We start from the raw sequence: 23,613 nt of genomic DNA on the forward strand, positions 1-23,613 counted from the left end.
AACATTAATCTTATACAATAGCAGAGCAGTAAAAATCTACTGACACTGTATCTAGGATTCAATTCATTGCCAACTCAATACAAGTATAGGCTCATTTAATTCAAAATCTGTTGTTATCCCAAAGAACATCAACGTCGCTTTAAACATGTTATTAAATGGTAAGTTCTCACAGTGGTCACAGATACGGCATTCATATGTTGAAGTCACTCAGCTGTCAGACAAAACTTCCAGTTGTTACATCTGAAAACTGATAACTGAGGAAATTTCCTCTGACAAATGAGAGACGTTCTAATATGGATGCTGTACATAGTCACTCTTACCTTTCTTGGCAGACTGCTGTCTGTCCAGCTTGGGGGACATCGGGCCAAAGGCCGTGCCTTTCTTACATTGCACCACCTGGGAACTGGGGGGAATCATCTCTGGGCAGATGTCACTGTGGCTCCTGTTGTTCAGTTTATGGACCAGAGGACTTCCTCTGGCCCTCTCAGACACGGTGGATAGTGACCTGGGCTTGGTTTTGTGTTTACCAATGGTTTTCACTGCCTCCGGGTTCCAAATTGGCTTGGAGGTGTAGTCACACTCGCATGCATCAACCATGACCGGGTGAGAGATTGCTGGATGTAACGCTACCTTTGGGTCAGGTCCCATTTGATGGGCCATGAAGTGTGTCTGAAGATGGGGTTCCCCTTGGCACAGTTTATGGATGATTTGAATTTCTTTAGTATTTTTTCCTGGTTTGTGAGTTATAGCAGGTTCAATGGATTTGTGTGGTATGTGATTTAGGTTCAATGGGGGTTCCTTACCGAAGTGTCCATGTTGGTGTGGCTCGTGACCTTCAATAGGCTCCTTATAGTGGTTACAGCATTCCCTGGGGTCCTGACCCGGACCTCTGGCATGACCCCTGAAGCCCATCTCCTCCCCTTCACAGGGGCCAGACTCCTCCAGAGCAGCTAGCAGACCTACGCTCCCCCTTTCAAAGGGAACTGGGTTGCACAGAGCTGCCAGGTAGGAGTCCCTGTACCTGCATTTTAGTTCCTGTCCACTAGGCTCCTGACCTAGCCTCCTCTGGCTGCATGGCATGCAAGGCTCTTCTGAAAATCTGAGGGTGCGCCCACAGGGGGTGCTGTTCATGAGCGGTACAGGGGGAGGAGGCCTGACTGGTTTGAACAAAGGGGGAGTAGAAGAGTTGGGAGTCTTACTGCATCCCGTAAGAGACTCTTTCTCTTTGGCGAACTCCACTAAATCCACGTAGTCACCTTCGACCTCGCGGTAGTTCCTGCTGGTGTCCCAGGTGTTAGGCGACACCCAGCCCACAGGCTTGACGAGTGGTTTGGCACGTAGTTTGGGAACCGTTTTTTCATGGTCCCCCTTGATTAGTTTCGAGGTACCATCCATGAGTCTCAAAGACACAGAGATCCCGTCCCTGGCAGGAAGGACCATGGTCTCTAGGGAAAGGGCGGAAGAAGTAGAGTCGGAAGAGGAGGGAATCTGCAACGCCGTCGGCTCAAACGGAACGTCACGGATAACACTTGGTGTAGTCATGGTCTTGGGCTTGTCCAGAAACTCTGGAATGGCCACTTGTGCCCAGGGCACCTTCATCACTCCCTGGTCGGTGGAAAGCAGGCAGCGGGATAGTGGGGTGCCATGGCGGCCGTCGTTCACCTCCCTCAGCCAGTCAAGGGTAAAGATGCACGGGTAAGAGGTCTCGGGGATGGGGGTCTCCTCCACCTCACGGCAGCCCTCCTCCAAGAGACTTTTGAGGACGATGCGGGCTGCCTGTTCTCCAAAGGGCTCCACCTGCAGGTAAAAGTCTCCGGGGCGCAGCAGAAGAGGGTTGAGTGAGGCCAGCTGGATCACGGTCCTGTCGTGGAGGCATAGGGGCCAGCCCTCACAACGGAAAAGCACATCCGAGTACGCAGCCTGGGGAGAGGATGGGAGAGGTTGGAGAGGGGGGTAAGTTGCATGGATTTACGATTTCTTAGGTCAGTATTTTTTTGTCATTAGTCCTGCGGTAGGACTGCACTTTTTTGTTCCAGCCCAGCACCAGCGCAACTCAACCAATTATCAACACCCTTGATTAGTTTAATCAGGTGTGTTAATGCTGGACTAGAAGAAAAAATACTAAATAATCCATCATTTAAATTCCCGGGGTGCCCACTAGGGGTGCACTTAAGCTATGTAAAGTGCCATGTGAGGAGACTAGAATCGAAAACAAATCAGGCTTATGTCTACTTTAAATTGCATTTGACAGACTGGAATGTAATGAGGGAAGGATAGACTCACCATTAATTTCACATCAAATTCACCTTTATGTGAGTACACTACTGAACTGTGGTTATGGAAAACTGATTCTGGCCTAAACCAGACTGTTATTGAGCTTCCAATAAGACAAATGCCTGGTATTCTAGACTGTTTTCTTTTGTACAATAAAAACAATAAAATATAATCCTTTGCTGAGCGATGTCAGCTCAGGTGTGTTTGGCTAGCAACCACAGAAAATAATAGAATTCGGAATTGATGAAGCATAAAGAACAGCTTGGATGTATCCCCTGATGGACAAGTAAACCTTTTGTTGATCTCTTTTTGCTGAGATACAGTTAGAACCTCAGTTGTAAACCTCTGCAGTTTTACTGTTATTGTCAATTTGCTCCATCTATTCTCTCTCTCTCTCTCTCTGTGTGTATGTCTGTCTGAGAGAGATAGAGGTGTGTGTGTTTTTCTGTGTCTATGTGTGTTTGTGTGTGTGTGAGTGTGAATATATGCATTTGTTTGTATCCGTATCTGTGTGTGTGTGTGTGTGTGTGTGTGTGTGTGTGTGTGTGTGTGTGTGTGTGTGTGTGTACTCACACACGCCGCCTGCTGCACGATCTCCAGGAGGTGTTTGGACGGGATGAGAAAGTCCAGCAGGCAGTGCAGCGCATCACCGCGGTATCGCTCCTCGATGGTCCTGAACAGCTGACTGAGGACGGTGGGCGCTGTGGCCTCGAAGGGCGGGAACAGGGCCGACAGGGCACTCTGAATGGACGAGTCCAGGGATTCTGGATTCTAGTGAGAAGAGAAAGAGAGTGAGTGAGAGCGATAGAGGAATGTTTTAGTTTCAAGTCAACTTCCACATCAACAAGTTCAAACATCAAATTCATTTCATTTCACTTTCATATAGGATTGGAACGCATGACCAAAGAGTGAATGATAATGCAATTGTACCCTGACCCTTTTCATTGCAGCAATTGGAACGCAATGCAGGTATGTTTGCCAGAGTGCAAATCCCAAAATATGTGTGTGTGTGCCTGTGTGTCTGTGTGTGCGTGCCTCTGTGTGTATGTGAATAGTTTCAGAGGTGACTGTATATTTTGACCTCCACTAGTGTTGACAGCGCCGGTTTGTTTGAAGAAAGTCCACACAACCGTAGAACGTCCAAAAAGATTGATAATCTGTAAACGTAAAGCCACAGGACAGATATCTTTCTTGGCTTTTACCCCTGCGCCGGGCCCTCTGGAATGTCTCAAAGCAATATCCCTTTAGCGTCAGCAACCCAAAAATGTTGAACTTTGAAGTAAACTGTATGGATATAATTTTAGGGGCATTGTCTAGTTGTGTCTTCATATTCAGCATAATCATCAACATCATCAAAATGTGATTGGAATGCTGCAAAGAAGGAACAATGCCCCAAAACCAAAACATTCCCCTAAAATGTAATCATTTCACTCTCTGACTTCATTTTTAGTTTGAGGGAAATTAAAAACGGACGTTTTGGAAGATCAAGGTTTTTGTTTGAGTGGGGAACTAAACTAGTCAGAAAGCCTTTGGCATGCTCTGGATATGCTTAGCTCTGTGTTTCATGTCCTTCCAAAATGCACCTAATTTAAGCTGGTACTCTTCAAGCAGGGGAAGAGTCATGGTCTGAGTGAGAGAACAAAGAAATGTATGGTCTCCTTCACATTACAGGTCCCCACAGAGAAGAAGTTGTTTAAACGCACATAGTTGTGCACTGACGTCAGGCATGAGGGTAGTTTTACTACATACAGTATATGCTATGCTACATATGTCTGTTTTAGATAGTCACGGCAATAAGAACTAGGCTACATTTATCCAGGGTTGCGCTCTGCTTTCTGCTCCTTGGACCACCTGTGGAGAATAGTACAAACAAAACACACCGAAGCAATCGGGGAGTTTAAAAGGGATGTTGCACGCCAAAATCAAAGTTTGTTAGACATTGTCCCACCTGAAAAAGTAGTATACTGTCAAGTAGTCCCGAATGTGGTGATGCTTTCCATTGTGTACAGCAGTGGTTCCCAACCAGGGGTACTAGGACCCCTGCGGGTACTTGGCCTATCCACAGACGGTACTTGAGAAGACTCATTTACCAGCATGCTGCACATGAGGGGGTACTTCAGGGGTACTCCAGGCAGAGCAAAATTCAGTTGCAGTACAGTACATTAACTCTAAAAAGGTTGGGAACCACTGGTGTACAGGTTCCTTAGTTGAGCAGTGAATTTCAAACAGATTCAATCACAAAGACCAGGGTGGTTTTCCAATGCTTTGCAAAGAAAGGCACTTATTGGTAGATGGGTAAAAAAAAGAAAAGAAAACCTGACATTGAATAAATATCCCTTTGAGCATGGTGAATTTATTAATTACACTTTGGATGGTGTATCAATACACCGTCACTACAAATATACAGGCATCCTTCCTAACTCATTTGCTGGAGAGGAATGAAAACCTCTCAGGTGACCAATGGTGACTTTAAAACTGTTACAGAGTTTAATGGCTGTGATAGGAGAAAACGTAGGATGGATCAACAACCTGCTGGAACCCTGACCTATTCACCGGACGTGCTACCTGTCCCAGACCTGCTGTTTTCAACTCTCTAGAGACAGCAGGAGCGGTAGAGATACTCTCAAAGATCGGCTATGAAAAAGCCAACTGACACTTACTCTTGTGTTACTGACTTGTTGCACCCTCGACAACTACTATGATTATTATTATTTGACCATGCTGGTCATTTATGAACATTTGAACATCTAGGCCATGTGCTGTTATAATCTCCACCCGGCACAGCCAGAAGAGGACTGGCTGGCCACCCCTCATAGCCTGGTTCCTCTCTAGGTTTCTTCCTAGGTTTTGGCCTTTCTAGGGAGTTTTTCCTAGCCACCGTGCTTCTACACCTGTATTGCTTGCTGTTTGGGGTTTTAGGCTGGGTTTCTGTACAGCACTTTGCGATATCAGCTGATGTAAGAAGGGCTATATAAATACATTTGATTTGATTTGATTGTAGTTACTCCACAATACTAACCTAATTAACAGAGTGAAAAGAATAAATCTTGTACAGAATAAACATATTCCAAAACATTCATTCTGTTTGCGACAAGGCACTAAAGTTATACTGCAAAAAATGTGGCAAAGCAATAAACTTTTGTCCTTAATACAAAGTGTTACGTTTGAGTCAAATTCAACACACCACACTACTGAGTACCACCCTCCATATTTTAAAGCATAGTGGTGGCTGCATCATGTTATGGGTACCCTTGTAATTGTTAAGGACCAGAGTTTTTCAGGATAAAAAAGAAACGAATGGAGCTAATCACAGGCAAAATCCTAGAGGAAAACCTGGTTCAGTCTGCTTTTCACCACACACTGGGAGATTAACTCACCTTTCAGCAGGACAATAACCTAAAACAGCAGGCCAAAGCTACACTGGAGTTGTTTACCAAGAAGACAGTGAATGTTCCTGAGTGGACGAGTTACAATTTTGACTTAAATCTGCTGGACAATATACGGCAAGACCTGAAAATGGTTGACTAGCAATGATCAACAACCAATTTGACAGAGCTTAAAGAATTGAAAAAAGAATAATGGACTAATGTTGTACAGTCCAGGTGCGGAAAGCTCTTAGAGACTTACCCAGAAAGACTCACAGCTGTAATCGCTGGTAAAGGTGAATATAACATGTAATGATTCAGGGGTACAACAGTTGTGTAGATGTGCCTGGACAAGTGGGTACCTAGTGGCCTGCCAGACGAAGGAAAGGCGTCCTGTGTGAAAAATTATATGAAAACAGTAACGTACACTCTGAATGACCTAAAATGATGAATCCCATATGACAAATCCCAACCCAAGCTGTACTGTGGAAGTAGGCACATTTAGATATGTTTTCAGGTTTTTGTTATCAAAGAAAAACAACAAAATTGGATGTTCTAAGTCCATAACAATGCTTAAACCACATTAGGAGACTATTTTTGAGGTCTGGGGAAAATCTAAGAAATTGTGATTTTTGAGTGTAGTTACTTTAATTCAAGTGCACAGGCACCTAGCACTGTTGTTTGGTTAGCCATGTTTCTGTAGCACTGAGATGGAGTTTGCAAAACAAATGGCCACTGGATCGATGCAAATAATCATGATATCATTCTGCCAGGTTAATAGAGAAGGTTAATAGAGAAGGTTTTTGGGAAAGCCTTTCCATCTGCCAGAAGACGGTTAGGCCTATCATTAGCATCGCTATATTGTTCCTGTTCCTTGTTTGAAACCTGGAAGATTTTCTTCATATTATGAGGCATGTCTCACCTTGCTTCAAAGTAGCCTATTGCCAAAATCCCACCATAGAAACGTGGAGGCAGTTATTTTATAAAAACTTCCTCATTATGCATTCTCTTGTTCTATTGGTTTTCTTTCAACTTTCTTTCATTGTCTGGCAGCCAAAGTCACTATGCAACCCATGATAGTTGTTGCATCTTTAGATCGCCCCTCTTTCTAAATTTCTAATGGATATTTCCATATCTGTCCATGAAACTGCTTGCATGTGTGTTGCGTATTTTAGAACAGTGTTTATCCGCAAATTGTTTTTGGAACATTTGCGTGTAAGCCTAATGCCTGTGTGCAAATTGCTGCACCTAAAATGTGAAGAAATAATAGTTTATCAACATTTTAAGCTCAACATTCTAAACTTTGCTACCAGCCTTATTAATTGATATGGCTACTTTGATACGCATCGTGGGGATTAAGAAGTGAGTACATGTTATGCTCAGACAATTGGACACAATTGGTCAGATTTACGTAGCTCATTTACTATTTGGATTGCTATGGCTGCGTTTACACATGCAGCCCAATTCTGATCTTCTTTCCCACTAATTGGTTCTTTGACCAATAACATCAGATCTTTAAACATCAGATATTTTTCAGAGCTGATCTGATTGATCAAAATTCCAATTAGTGAAAAAAGTATTACAATTGGGCTACCTGTGAAAACGCAGCCTTATTGTTGGTTTTACTGTGTATTCGTGACCATGCTACCCGAAAACAGTTACCTGGAAATTCCATGGATTTTCAAGACTGGATGCCTATTTCATCTGAATGCAGCTGAGCTCTAGGTCTGTAGGCCTGTCATGTGTATTTGACTTGAATATGCTATTGGCTTTGTCTAGGACTGAGAGAGAACTCGCATATTTTGCACAGTCAGTTGGCAGCTTTGGTCCACGTTTCATACTTGCACAGTGTACTGTATATTGGATTGGATAGGATATCTCAGCACAGAGATGCAGAAAAAGCATGCTAGTTCTCACAGTCGGTTCAAAGTTCCCCTCTGTGTTGATCTCCAACCCCGCAATGACTGTTTTTAGACCTGACCTGATTTAGCTCTCTGGCTTAGCCAAGGCCACTGGGAGGTCTAGGGTAAACAGGCCTCCAACATCTTCAAAGGCCTCACACTGGCTGAGGAGGAGATACGCTAACATATGCTATGCTAATATATGCCAGATGACTCAAAAGATATGCTAAATGATAATGTATGATAACCTGCTAATGCACTTCCCTCATGAGCAAAACACACTGTGCATTATACAGCAGCATTTCTCAATCCATTCCTGCACGGTGCTCAAATGTTTTGTTCTAGCCTAGGACTAACACCTGTTTCAAATAATAATCACCAAGCTCCTGATTAGTTGGATTAGGTTTGTTAGTGCTGGCTCAAACAAACATGAGTCCGTCCCTCAGGAATCATCTAAAAAACACTGTTCTACATGATATAAACAAGGTTTTACTTTGACCATTATGTTAATGTTGGTCGAGGTATGGCTTTGCAGTTGTGCTCACATTATTAGTACATTACACCAACAGGACATGGATAAAAAATACAATAATAACACTTATGGTTGTATTGAACCTCCATCGATAGTTTACTAATTACATGAAATCTTTGTGTCTGTTAGAAAGATTACGTCCTCAACTGAAAAGAATGCTTATTTTTGCTAATTGTGCACATCTGTCACAATACATCAGGAGTTGAAGAACAGAACTACCTTTGAGGCCGGTCATCAGATGTTAATGTATAACAGCTGTGAATGAGTCATCATTCAAGAATGACTTCTACTATATGTCTACTGACCTAGACTTAGCGCCATGTTCAATAAAAAAGTACTCTGAAGTTATACCAGACTGAGCCAGCACATTGTCCCGTGTGGCTCAGTTGGTAGAGCATGGTGTTTGCAATGCCAGGGTTGTGTGTTCGATTCCCACGGGGGACCAGTATGGAGAAAAACATGTGTGAAATGTATGCATTCACTACTGTAAGTTGCTCTGGATAAGAGTGTCTGCTAAATGACTAAAAATATTTTAAAAATGGCCCTATATTTGCTGCTAGACAGTCTATCCATTATTTGTCCCCTATGGGCTCAGGACAAAATTAAGCAAACATTTAGACAAACAAGACACGTGCGTTTAAAACAATTAGAAAATCCGTGTATCAGTACTCTCACAAAGGCCTTCCCATTCAACCCTGCTGAGGTCAATACTTTTTACCAGAAATAAAACTACAGACTGCGGCTTTAAACGGCCACTACACTTCCTGATTTGCCCTCGTTTTTAAGACTGCTCATTAAAAAACTCTAGTGGCCATGACTGAAGCCAAACGAGAGCTGTCTTGGGGGTGTAGTTTGATGTGGGTGTGTTATGTTTGCATATCACGCCCTGGCAGGTACTGTTGTTGGTCCCTCCTTGGTCACCGTAGCAAGAACATAGCCACTTCCTCAAAGTAAACACTTCCTTAAAATAGTCAGAATTAATAAATTAATTAAGATAAATCAAGAAATCTGTAAGTAATGTAGAATTTTTTTGCCAAGGAGGTCTTAGTCGCACAATTTTACATCCAGCTAAGGTGTTTGGTGTAGTATTTCTCAAGTTAAAAAAATTTGCATGAAAAACTAGTCTGCATACAGTCCATCGAGTTGGGAAATCGCTCATGGCTGATTTCCGACAACAATAACATGTCTACAACATCATCATCTGCAGCTGTCAAACTATTATAAATAATGCACAAGATACACGCTGTTTATTACATTTACATTTACATTTACGTCATTTAGCAGACGCTCTTATCCAGAGCGACTTACAAATTGGTGCATTCACCTTATGATATCCAGTGGAACAACCACTTTACAATAGTACATCTATATATTTTTTTTTGGGGGGGGGGGTGTTAGAAGGATTACTTTATCCTATCCCAGGTATTCCTTAAAGAGGTGGGGTTTCAGGTGTCTCCGGAAGGTGGTGATTTGACAGTCAAATTCTTTACAACTATACCTAATGGTAAAACCTAGCTTCCTAGAGCAGCCCAGTGTGTAGATTAGTCTTCTATGAAATAGATTGCCACTTCAACATCCTATGCAATGCAGGCCTTTCCATCATAAGGAAGATCAAATGATGAGTTTCCCAAAAGCCAGAAGATATATACATTCAGCAACTGTATTTTTCAATGTAATGAACTAAATCCATATTTTTGAATGAATATATCCCTCTGTGTAACTGATTCACAGAACAACTAAGGGCATGTCACACTGTGGTAGTGACAGTGGGGTAGTAACTCTTACTTTTAGTTTATCAGTGCCCAAAATCACTTGCTAGCTAGTTAAGTTCTGGTAACACTTTATTTATTTTAAGGGTCTGTAACAAACCATTAATAAGGCGTGTACAAACAGTAAGCTCACCATTTACATTTGTAAATGTTAATAAGCTAGTTATTCAAAAATGTATTTTTCCTTAAGTATCCTGTGTGGTGTGCTTATTATTTATTTGTATATTATTTAACCTTTATTTATCTAGGCAAGTCAGTTAAGAACAAATTCTTATTTACAATGACGGCCTACCCCTGCCAAACCCTAACCCGGACGACACTGGGCCAATTGTGCACCGCCCTATGGGACTCCCAATCACAGCCAGTTGTGATACAGCCTGGAATCAAACCAGGGTCTGTAGTGACACATTTAGCACTGAGATGCAGTACCTTAGACCGCTGCGCCACAAGGGAGCCCTATTACCAGTTACTGCTGGAATGTCTACCAATGGCATGCACATATTTTTGTGAGAAATTACACTGGACACTCAAAACAGTATTTATAAAGCATTAATAGCTCACACTTTAGCCTGTTGGGGCGAGGGGGCAGTATTTTCACGGCCGGATAAAAAACGTACCCGATTTAAACTGGTTACTACTCTTGCCCAGAAATGAGAATATGCATATAATTAGTAGATTTAGATAGAAAACACTCTAAAGTTTCTAAAACTGTTTGAATGGTGTCTGTGAGTATAACATAACTCCTATGGCAGGCCAAAACCTAAGAAGATTCCATGCAGGAAGAACCGTCTGACAATTTGTTGTCCTTCTGTTGCATCTCTCTCGAAATTACAGCATCTGTGCTGTTACGTGACACTTTCTAAGGCTTCCATTGTCTCGCTGAAGCCTTTAGAAAGCGGAATGACGCGTATCCTGTCTCTGCGCAAAGAACAGCAGCACAGTTTGTAAGTGGCCTGCCTGGGGACAGTGACACTGGAGATGCGCGTTCACGAAACTTCGCCATTTTTTTCTTTCTCTCTTTGAATGAATACACCGTTGTCCGGTTGGAATACTATCGCTATTTTGCGAGAAAAATAGCATAAAAATTGATTTTAAACAGCGTTTGACATGCTTCTAAGTACGGTAATGGAATATTTTTAAAAATTTGGTCACGAAATGCGTTCGCGCGTTACCCTTCGGATAGTGACCTGAACGCACGAACAAAACGGAGGTATTTGGATATAACTATGGATTATTTGGAACCAAAACAACATTTGTTGTTGAAGTAGAAGTCCTGGGAGTGCATTCTGACGAAGAACAGCAAAGGTAATCCAATTTTTTTAATAGTAATTCTGAGTTTAGGTTGTGCCAAACTTGGTGGGTGTCAAATTAGCTAGCCGTGATGGCTGAGCTATGTACTCAGAATATTGCAAGTTTTCGGTGGGTATGCTAGTTCTGAACATCACATGCTAATGTAAAAAGCTGGTTTTTGATAAAAATATGAACTTGTGTCATGTCCTGACCAGCAGAGGGAGTAGTGGTGTAGTATTTTGGTCAGGACGTGGCAGAAGAATGTATTGTCTAGTATGTCTGTTTCTGTGTTAGTCTTGTGACTCCTGATCAGGAACAGCTGGGGATTGTTGTTCCTGATTGGGAGTCATATATTTAGGAGTATGTTTGTCACTTGGGTTTGTGGGTGGTTGTGCTAACACTGCTAGTCTTTTGGTTGTACATAGCCTGTTGTTAGTAATTATTGTTTTTCCTGTGGATGCTTTGCTCTTATATATTAAAAAGATGAGTATCCACATTCCGTCTGCAGTTTGGTCCATACAACACGGCTTCAACTATTATGACAACTTGATTGAACAAAACATGCAAGTATTGTATGACATAATGTCCAAGGAGTGTCATCTGATGAAGATCATCAAAGGTTAGTGCTGCATTTAGCTGTGGTTTTGGTTTTTGTGACATATATGCTTGCTTTGAAAATGGCTGTGTGATTATTTTTGGCAGGGTACTCTCCTGACATAATCTAATGTTTTGCTTTCGCTGTAAAGCCTTTATGAAATCGGACAACGTGGTTGGAATAACCTGTTGAGGACAGACGTCCCGCCTGCGGAACCCCTAGCCAACAGCCAATGGCATCGCACGGCGTGAAATACAAAACCAACTAAAATACCACAATTAAATTTTCTCAAACAATCAACTATTTCACACCATTTTAAAGATAAGACTCTCATTAACCTGTTGGGGATAGGGGGCAGTATTTGCACGGCCGGATAAAAAACGTACCCGATTTAATCTGGTTACTACTCCTGCCCAGTAACTAGAATATGCATATAATTGTTTGATTTGGATAGAAAACACCCTAAAGTTTCTAAAACTGTTTGAATGGTGTCTGTGAGTATAACAGAACTCATTTGGCAGGCCAAAACCTGAGAGGATTCCAAACAGGAAGCGCTATCTCTGACTATTTCTTGGCCTTCTTGATCATCTCTATCCAAAACAGGGGATCTCTGGCATAACGTAACATTTTCTAACGCTCCCATAGGCTCTCAGAAGGCACCAGAACGTTGAACGATGACTTTGCAGGCCATGGCTGAAAAACAGTAGCGCATTTGGATAGTGGTCGATCTGAGAACAATGAGACTGGGGGCGCATGCACGAGACGACTCCATGATTTTATTTTTTCGTCTTTGAATGAAAACAGGGTTTCCCAGTCGGAATATTATCGCTTTTTTACGAGAAAAATTGCATAAAAATTGATTTTAAACAGCGTTTGATATGCTTCGAAGTACGGTAATGGAATATTTAGATTTTTTTTGTCACAAAACGTGCCGGGCGCGTCACCCTTCTTTACCCTTCGGATAGTGTCTTGAACGCACAAACAAACGCCGCTATTTGGATATAACTATGGATTATTTGGAACCAAACCAACATTTGTTATTGAAGTAGAAGTCCTGGGAGTGCATTCTGACGAAGAACAGCAAAGGTAATCCAATTTTTCTTATAGTAAATCTGAGTTTGGTGAGTACCACACTTGGTGGGTGTCAAAATAGCTAGCCTGTGATGGCCGGGCTATCTACTCAGAATATTGCAAAATGTGCTTTCACCGAAAAGCTATTTTAAAATCGGACATAGCGATTGCATAAAGGAGTTCTGTATCTATAATTCTTAAAATAATTGTTATGTTTTTTGTGAACGTTTATCGTGAGTAATTTAGTAAATTCACCGGAAGTGTTTCGGTGGGAATGCTAGTCACATGCTAGTCACATGCTAATGTAAAAAGCTGGTTTTTGATATAAATATGAACTTGATTGAACAAAACATGCATGTATTGTATAACATAATGTCCTAGGAGTGTCATCTGATGAAGATCATCAAAGGTTAGTGCTGCATTTAGCTGTGGTTTTGGTTTTTGTGACATTATATGCTAGCTTGAAAAATGGATGTCTGATTATTTCTGGCTGGGTATTCTGCTGACATAATCTAATGTTTTGCATTCGTTGTAAAGCCTTTTTGAAATCTGCCTTGTCTTTGTGAGACGGAGAGTAGGTGAACAGATCTCCACATGAGTGGTTCCCACCATGAAGCATGGAGGTGTGATGGTGTGGGTGTGCTTTGCTGGTGACACTGTGTGATTTATTTAGAATTCAAGGCACACTTAACCAGCATGGCTACCACAGCATTCTGCAGCAATACGCCATCCCATCTGGTTTGAGCTTAGTGGGACAATTGTTTGTTTTTCAACTGGACAATTACACAAAACACCCCCAGGCTGTGTAAAGGCTATTTGACCAAGCAGGAGAGTGATGGAGTGCTGCATCAGATGACCTGGCCTCCACAATCCCCTGACCTCAACCCAATTGAGATGTTTTGGGATGAGTTGGACCGAAGAGTGAAGGAAAAGCAGCAAACAGGGGCTTAGCATATGTGAGAACTCCTTCAAGACTGTTGGAAAAGCATTCCAGTTGAAGCTGGTTGAGAGAATGCAAAGAGTGTGCAAAGCTGTCATCAAGGCAAAGGGTGGCTACAAAGGGTGACTTCACCCTTGGGATCAATTTCCAAAAGCCTGAAGGTACCACGATCATCTGTACAAACAATAGTACGCAAGTATAAACACCATGGGACCACGCAGCCGTCATACCGCTCAGGAAGGAGACACGTTCTGTCTCCTAGAGATGAACGTACTTTGTTGCGAAAAGTGCAAATCAATCCCAGAACAACAGCAAAGGACCTTGTGAAGATGCTGGAGGAAACAGGTACAAAAATATCTATATCCACAGTAAAACGAGTCCAATATCAACATAACCTGAAAGGCCGCTCAGCAAGGAAGAAGCCACTGCTCCAAAACAGCCATAAAAAATCCAGACTGCGGTTTGCAACTTGCACATGGGGACAAAGTTCGTACTTTTTGAAGAAATGTCCTCTGGTCTGATGAAACAAAAATAGAACTGTTTGGCCATAATGACCATCGTTATGTTTGGAGGGAAAAAGGAGAGGCTTGCAAGCCAAAGAACACCATCACAACCGTGAAGCACGGGTGTGGCAGCATCATGTTGTGGGGGTGCTTTGCTGCAGGAGGGACTGGTGCACTTCACAAAATAGATGGCATCATGAGGATGGAAAATATGTGGATATATTGAAGCAACATCTCAAGACATCAGTCAGGATGTTAAAGCTTGGTCGCAAATGGGTCTTCCAAATGAACACTGACCCCAAGCATACTTCAAAAGTTGTGGCAAAATGGCTTAAGGACAACAAAGTCAAGGTTTTGGAGTGGACATCACAAAGCCCTGACCTCAATCCTATAGACAATTTGTGGGCAGAACTGAAAAAGCGTGTGTGAGCAAGGAGGCCTACAAACCTGACTCAGTTATCCCAGCTCTGTTCAGAGAAATGGGACAAAATTCACCCAACTTATTGTGGGAAGCTTGTGGAAGGCTACCCAAACGTTGACTCAAGTTAAACAATTTAAAGGCAATGCTACCAAATATTAATTGAGTGTATGTAAACTTCTGACCCACTGGGAATGTGATGAAAGAAATAAAAGCTGAAATAAATCATTATCTCTACTATTATTCTGACATTTCACATTCATAAAATAAAGTGGTGATCCTACCTGACCTAATACAGGTAATTTTTACTAGGATTTACTAGGATGTCAGGAATTTTGAAAAACTGAGTTTAAATGTATTTAGCTAAGGTGTATTTAAACTTCCGACTTCAACTCTACATAATATTTATTTTTTTACCATACCTAATTATTAGTATATACTGAACAAAAATATAAATGCAACATTTTCTAAGATTTTACTGAGTTACAGTTCATACAAGGAAATCAGTCAATTGAAATAAATTCTTTATTCCCTAATCTATGGATTTCACATGACTGGGCAGGGGTGCAGCCATGGGTGGGCCTGGGAGTTCATAGGCCCACCCAATTGGCAGCCAGTCCCACCCACTGGGGAACAGGTCCCAGCCAATCAGAATTTGTTTTTCCCAAGAAAAGGGCTTTATTACATTTACGTCATTTAGCAGACACTCTTGTCCAGAGCAACTTACAGTAGTGAATGCATACATTTCATACATTTTTTTCTCCGTACTGGTCCCCCATGGGAATCGAACCCACAACCCTGGCATTGCAAACACCATGCTCTACCAATTGAGCCACACGGGACCATTACAGACAGAAATACTCCTCAGCACCCCTCCTCAGACAAACCCGCAGTTGAAGAAGCGGGATGTGGAGGTCCTGGGCTGGCATGGTTACACGTGTTGTGCGTTTGTGAGACCGGTTGGACGTACTGCCAAATTCTCTAAAATGACATTGAAGGCAGCTTATGGTAGAGAAATTAACATTAAATTATCTGGCATTATTGTGGACATTTCTGCTGTCAGCATGCAAATTGCATGCTCCCGCAACTTGAGACATCTGTGGCATTGTCTTGTGTGACACAACTGCACATTTTAAAGTGACCTTTAATTATCCTCAGCACAAGGTGCACCTGTGTAATGATCATGCTGTTTAATTAGCTTCTTGATACGCCACACCTGTCAAGTGGATGAATTATCTTGGCAAAGGAGAAATGCTCACTTATCGGGATGTAAACTAATTTGTGCACATAATTTGAGAGAAATAAGATATTTGTGCGTACAGAACATTTCTGGGATTTTTTATTTCAGCTCATGGAACCAGGGACCAACAATTTACGTGGTGCGTTTATATTTTTGCACACATTGATGTCAGACATGTACTTACCCCAATGCTCTGTTGCCGATGACTGGAATGAATGCAGGAGCAGATTTCAGGAGCAGGACAAGACACCCCTTTTTGACTGATGACTGGCATAAGGGAATGAATGTGATAGGCCTATCTGGCTTATATGATTATGATGGTCAAAATGCTTCTTAACAGCGTAATAAAGTGTATTTTCTTAGTCTAAGTAAAGTGACACAGTATGGTCATAATGCTTCTTGACCATGTAATAAAGTGTATTTTCTAAAAGTCATTTAAAATATGATTAGAAAAATACATGCACTACTGTTCAAAAGTTTGGGGTCACTATGAAATTTCCTTGTTTTTGAAAGAATCTAAATGTTTGTCCATTAAAATAACATCAAATTGATCAGAAATACAATGTAGACATTGTAATGTTGTAAATGAATATAGTAGCTGGAAACGGCAATTTTTTTATGGAATATCTACATAGGCGTACAGAGGCCCATTATGAGCAACCATCCCTCCTGTGTTCCAATGGCACGTTGTGTTAGCTAATCCAAGTTTATCATTTTAAAAGACTAATTGATCATTAGAAAACCCTTTGCAATTATGTTATCACAGCTGAAAACTGTTGTTCTGATTAAAGAAGCAATAAAACGGGCCTTATTTAGACTAGTTGAGTATCTGGAGAAGCAGCACTTATGGGTTTGATTACAGGCTCAAAATGGCCAGAAACAAAGTACTTTCTTCTGAAACTTGTCAGACTATTCTTGTTCTGAGAAATGAAGGCTATTCCAAGAAACTGAAGGTCTCGTACAATGCTGTGTACTACTCCCTTCACAGAACAGCGCAAACTGTCTCTAAGCAAAATAGAAAGACGAGTGGGAGGCCCCAGTGCACAACTGAGCAAGAGGACAAATACATTAGTGTCTAGTTTGAGAAACAGACGCCTCACAAGTCCTCAACTGGCAGCTTCATTAAATAGTACCCACAAAACACCAGTCTCAACATCAACAGTGAAGTGGCGACTCCGGGATGCTGGCCTTCTAGGCAGAGTTGCAAAGAAAAAGCCATATCTCAGACTGGCGAATAAAAATAAAATATTAAGATGGGCAAAAGAACACAGACACTGGACAGAGGAACTCTGCCTAGAAGGCCAGAATCTCGGAGTCGCCTCTTCACTGTTGACGTTGAGACTGGTGACCATATTATGAGATGTGATGACAAGTTATGTCAGCTGTTATGACATATTATGCCATGGTTATGACCGTGTCATAATGTGTTATGACACTGGGTGTCGAGTAATGTGTTACCTAAATACCTTGTAAATGGTTTATTACGGACCTATAAAATAATATTACATAAGTTCCAACTCTGTGTTGTCAATGAATGAAGCTAGCTAGTAGTAGCTAGCAGGCACATTGACCGCCACATCCAGGCTGTATCACATCCGGCCGTGATTGGGAGTCCCATAGGGCGGCGCACAATTGGCTCAGCGTCATCTGGGTTTGGCCGTGGTAGGCCGTCATTGTTAATAAGAATTTATTCTTAACTGACTTGCCTAGTTAAATAAAGGTAAAAATCAAATATAACCTTAAATGGCTGACTCTTTTCATTAACTTCACACCTGGCTAAAATGACCAAATCCTGACAAGGTACATTTTCAATCCAGACAGGCTGAACTCATTGGACATTTCGCCTCTCACCCTGACTCATTCCACCTCATGGGTGGCTTGGCTGGTGATATATTCTGGTGAGTGGGACCCCATTGAGCTGCAGTCAACATAGCTCTGCAGCTGGATCGAGTTCAGACTGCCTCTTTAAGCCAAGTGAAGTGAGTGGAGGAAGGGAGCCTGGTGTTATGAGTTATTTTGTATCCCATTACACTTGACCAACTGCCAGCATGACATGCCAAACAGGCCGGGGCCGTGCGCAGTTCAGCACGACTTCTTCCCAGGGAAAACACTGTCTTTGATGGCAGATGGGTCCGGTATTTGCATAAAGGAGCCGTGTCTCAGGTGTGGCTCTGATAGTAGCCCCTTTGTCCTCCGACTACATGCTAAGCATTGGCCAGGCTCATAGCAACTTGTCAGCCCTCTTAATCTAATATCTGATGATTCGTGATTAAATGAAATGTGATGGTATAAGCAACTCAGCAACAAAAACAGATTATGAAAAATAGGAAACCCGTTTGAAAATCCTTTTGACCACAATGACCCCCATACCATAGTGTAGGGGAATGGTGAGGATGAATTAGTTTGTTCCATTGTTTTCAGTATTATTGATGCTATTGCTTTGTATTTCAGCGCTTTCTCTCATAAAAATTAATTCTGGCTTATAACAATTTGGTTAACTCCCATTTACACCCTTGCACTATCACTGCCCCACATCCTTGTGACAACACATAACAGCTCGACAGTATATTGCTGTATCTAGCTCTATTTCCATATGTAAAAAAAAACAACAATGAATAGGTTTACCTCTCCTTCCTGAAAGGCTTTTGAATCACAGAGACCCAGAGCAAAATATTTAATCAAGTTTGAATCCACAAGCATTATAATGGAGGATGTATCTCAATAGAAGGTATTAGCCTCCTCTTCTCAGCTCCTTTACCTGCACTGATGTTACTGAGCTGGTGTAAGCAAATCCTTGTTGGGCATCTACCACATTACTTTCACCTATCTAATGCTTTCAGATCAGTGCAAACGAAGGAGAGGAGACAGGGAGAGGAAAGCACATTACACTATTGGGATTCCCCCTAGTCCACACAGACAGTAGACTACTTCTGAATCCAGCTGACAGCAACATTCCAGTACCGCCTACCCTGCCGCCCACTCAAGTAAGCCCTGCTGTGTGTGTGTGTGTGTGTGTGTGTGTGTGTGTGTGTGTGTGTGTGTGTGTGTGTGTGTGTGTGTGTGTGTGTGTGTGTGTGTGTGTGTGTGTGTGTGTGTGTGTGTGTGTGTGTGTGTGTGTGTGTGTGTGTGTGTGTGTGTGTGTGTGTGTGTGTGTGTGTGTGTGAGACATCCTGGGGTTTTCCATCTGGCATCTATTGTCCTGTGTATCCAGAGGTTTAACCCTATTCAACACACTCTTGAAGCCTTTCAATCAAAGGTCATTGTTTGACATGGATTGTCTGTTCTCTGCTGTGGCATCTGTCATGATGGGTGGGTCTTTGTCCTGTTTATCAGAGGGATGTCCCCTGGGTATTTCGCTGAGATAAGCACTGAAGAGTTAAGCTGTATTTGAATACTCATACTAACTGGACTAACCGTACTATTTGTGCTGTGAATTGAGTATATAGTATGCTTACTGGTCATAGTATGGAAATGGTTAGTATGCCAAAAGTTCCCGGATGTCGTACTAAGTTCTCCAAAATACTAAGTATACATGCAGTGGACACTATTTCCGTTCTTTTAGGGCCCACAATGCAATTCTTCAGAAAATGGGCGTGGCTTCATAACTTTTCAGATTTTAAGAAAATGGCAGAAAATAGGCAACCGAAGTCCGACGAGAGCGGATACAAATTCATTGCTTTAACTAATTATGACAAATGTTTCAGAAAATGTTGAGCAATGTAATAAAGTTATGACTTTTCAAATAAGTTATGTTACACGTTATGTTGGCTGACAATTTGTTAGCTATGCTATCCTTACGAACCGGATAACATTACAACAGTATATACTTTAGTTACCTAATGTTAGTTGGCTACTAATACATCTAACTTGCCAGGCAGTATATTAACTATCTGATATCTAACTAACTACCCAACTTTTTTGACTTGATTATTCATATCATTCTTAGCTAAGTGGTATAGTCATTGTGCATATCAAGGAACATTGTTAATTCTGTCAATCTACTCCGATTTAAGAGCACTCTCGCACAGAATAACTAATGAATTTACGAACACTCGACAACACTCGTTGAATATGGCCGGTGTCAGTAAACGTTGGCAAAAAAAGCATAATTAAATTGTTGCCAGCAGCACAGTTACAGTCACCAATGCTCTGGATAACATGAAAACAGCCTAACCAGCTCTGCTAGGGCAAGTAAAATGGTTAGAGTGAGGTGTTCTCTCATTTGTGTCTGGAAGTAGCTAGCTAACATTAGCCAGTTAGCTTGGGTGCTTGATTGCCATTGAACGCTCGGATCAACCCTACTCCTCGGCCAGAGCGTCTTGTGTGCTCACTGAATGCCCCGAGAGCGAAACGCTCTGAATTTACGACTGGACAATCGGACAACACTCTGAATTTATGAAGTCCCAGAGCACACTCTGGCACTACAGATTGAATTTATGAACACAAATCGTAAAATGTTTAGCTAGTCGTTTGTTATGCTAACAAGCTAGCAAGAGGTTGCAAAGCAACAGCATCAACTTCCAATAGACAGGCAAAGCTCTGCTACGCTCAACTGAAATGATGTAGTAGGGATGCACCGATATGACATTTTTGCCCGATACCGATATCCGATATTTCCTTGCCAAAAAAAAAATCAATACTGATACCGATAACCGATATTAAACATTTTTGCGAGATTTAAAACATTCTAGTACAGTTAAATAGTTGAAACACACACACTGACCAAGTTATTTTGTTGGCATTTACGTATGTCCCCATTTCCAGTAAAACATAATCAAAATCTATTTATTTCACTTACTTGCTGTGCTGTTTTGTTGTTCATTTGTTCAGTCTCAACCAGGATTTCATCATACATGCCAAGCAGTGACGTTTTACCTCTGTCTGTCCGTGGCCTCTCTTCCTCGGTGTGCACTGTCACTGTGTCCGTTTCCATCTTGTCCAGCTATGTCCATAACATTTAACGTAAACCCTGTTTCTTGTCTGCATCGAAGTAGCGGTCCTTGTACCTAGCAACGAGCATGGTGGCGCCACAGTGAGAATGCCACCGAATCGCTTGTTCCCAGCCTCTGGTAGAGTACTTTTCAAAGTTAACCCGATGGTCTGTGTTGGCATTTTTGTTGAGCAGGTATTTCAAAGCCATGACAGGGTATCACGCCTGCTGCAGATGCAGTTGAATTTATTTCTCAAGACAGTTGCTCGAATGGAGCTAGGAGTGTTCATGTTTCCAAGTTTCAAACATGTTCTCAAATGCCACTGAAATGGCAGCAGTGGTATGAGAACCAGCACATTCTTGAGCATGCAATATGGCTTTCCTCAGTATGAAATCCTCGTCGACCCACTGTGCTGTCAGACTTATAATGCTCATGGGGCTGACATCGCTGGTCAGTCGTGAAGCTAATAGCAGTGACTCTCATGGATGTGAGTTTAAACAATACTCTGTAACTCCGGTAGGCCAACATCTGAAAAATTTCCCCTCCTTGGTAGTGTATACCGGTGCTCGACCAGTCGGTGATGCCAAGATCATCCACGACAGAGAACGGTTGATTTTCAAGGGCAATGAATTCCATTATCTTGGCGCTGAAATGTTCTTACTCTTTCAAATGACTGCTCGACTTGTTGATTGCTCGATCCACACAGCAGACATTGTGGGCTAGGTTAGGAATGCTGTGTTGCATGTGTAGCGCTATATTTTTTGTGGCGTCATTATGTCATGTACCTACGTCAGCTTTGATATTGGTTTTGCACATCGGTGTTAAACTAGACATCGGGCCGATGCCGATGTTGGCATTTTTAGCTAATATCGTCCAATACCGATATGCTTACAGATATATTGTGCATCCCTAGTATATAGTATGTAGTATATACTCATTAAGTATGTAGTTTACAGTATGTTAGTGTAACAGTGTAGGTTCCGTCCCTCTCTTCGCCCTAACCCGGGCTCGAACCAGGGACCCTTGCACACATCAACAACTGACACCCACCGAAGCATCGTTACCCATCGCACCACAAAAGCTGCGGCCCTTGCAACGCAAGGGTAAACCCTACTTCAAGTCTCAGAGCGAGTGACGTCACTGATTGAAACGCTATTAGCGCGCACCACCGCTAACTAACTAGCCATTTCACATCGCGCCACAAAAACCGCAGCCCTTGCAACGCAAGGGGAAACCCTACTTCAAGTCTCAGAGCGAGTGACATCACTGATTGAAACGCTATTAGCGCACACCACCGCTAACTAGCTAGCCATTTCACATCGGTTACATTAGTATGGGTATTCGAACACAGCTCATATTATAGTCTTCTTTCTCTCTCTCTACCTACCCCCTCTCTCTCGCTCTACCTACCACGCCTCACTCAACCTACTCTTTCGTTACCCCCATCTCTCTCTCTATCTCTACATACCCCCCTCTCTCACTAACTACCTCACTCTCCCTCCCTCCTACTGCCTTGGGCACTGGTCAACGAAGGCAGGACTGCTCTTGGATTTCATCGGCTATGTAAACAACCTGTCATGGTGTGTGTCACGCTATGTGTAGACTGGCAGTGTTTGAACCCTGTAATCAGCAGCAAGGTCAAAAGCTTAAAGGCGTGTAAAACAAATGCAAATGTGCTTAGCGTAAAGATCATCTCTGACTTCCATCCAAATGACCCCCTATCCCTTTGTGCGACATGCCATGGGCTCATGATTTCGAGAACTAATCATCACATTTTTCCACAAACTCTTGAGGGATGGACAGGCAAGTCAATAGCCCCTCTGGGCTAAAGACCACAACCCAAACCACTACGCAGGGAAACCACTACGCACAGAAACTCTCCAATGCTCCAAGGAATGTCACTTTTGATTAGAAGTGATGGTTTGTGGTTTTAGAGAAAGAGCAGTGACCCATTGGTAAACTCTAGTGACTCATCATGCTCGTCTGGCCAGACAGACAGGTAGACAGCAAATCCTAGACAACACATCTACCCAAAACCACATTATTATGTCTGTGTGGACACAAGGTGGTGGGCAGGAGAATTCCACATTGTTCCCAAAACAAGTGATAGCTAAAATAACCATTAGAGAGATCATATATCTGAAACGGAATTTCAGTTTATTTAATTTCTTTAACCAGGCAAGTCAGTTTTAAGAACAAATTCTTATTTACAATGATGGCCTACCCCAGCCGATGCTCAGCCAATTGTGCACTACCCGATGGGACTCCCAATCACGGCCAGTTGTGATACAGCCTGGAATTGAACCAGGGTCTGTAGTGACACCTCTAGCACTGAGATGCTTTGCCTTAAAGTGCTGCACCACTCAGGAGCCCTACTTGGGGTGCATGGCTCATTTTCGAGTTATGCACTTTGTCACTTGTGCCGTATCCCTCATGTATCAGCATTTAGAGCAACTTAGGACAGTACGATATACAGTAAATGGGCTGTATAGAGGGCAAGATACTTGTTTCAGCGAACACATGTATAATACGTGGGCAGCACATTTGCAAATAAACTAAGAACAAACTGCTTTAAGGTATAAGAAGGTCTGTATTTCAAGCTTCCAACATACAACAACTCTTTCCCTGTTCCCAGCATGCTCCCTGTTCCCAGCATGTTCCCCCACCTCCTCCTTTCTCTCTCTTTTTCCTCTCTTTCTTCAGGAGAGGGCTACTCTCATTGGTTGTTGGGACAGTGCTGTCTTTGTCTGGGACCCTGTTGTAAACCACGGCTCAGGGCTTTGG

The 23,613-nt window shown here is 42.3% G+C and overlaps 1 protein-coding gene across 1 annotated transcript in view; it reads right to left on the bottom strand.

Annotated features, from left to right (window-relative positions):
- The window catches only part of LOC115150170 (uncharacterized), a 66,572-nt gene that overhangs the window by 37,299 nt on the left and 5,660 nt on the right, over positions 1 to 23,613 (bottom strand). Inside the window, exons 2-3 of the mRNA XM_029693162.1 lie at positions 2,848 to 3,045; positions 321 to 1,920 (exon numbers count right to left, since the gene is read on the bottom strand). Of these exons, the coding sequence (XP_029549022.1) occupies positions 321 to 1,920; positions 2,848 to 3,045 (1,798 nt within the window). The remainder of the gene's footprint in view (positions 1 to 320; positions 1,921 to 2,847; positions 3,046 to 23,613) is intronic.

Source organism: Salmo trutta, chromosome 16, assembly GCF_901001165.1.
Source record: "Salmo trutta chromosome 16, fSalTru1.1, whole genome shotgun sequence".
NCBI lineage: Eukaryota > Metazoa > Chordata > Actinopteri > Salmoniformes > Salmonidae > Salmo > Salmo trutta.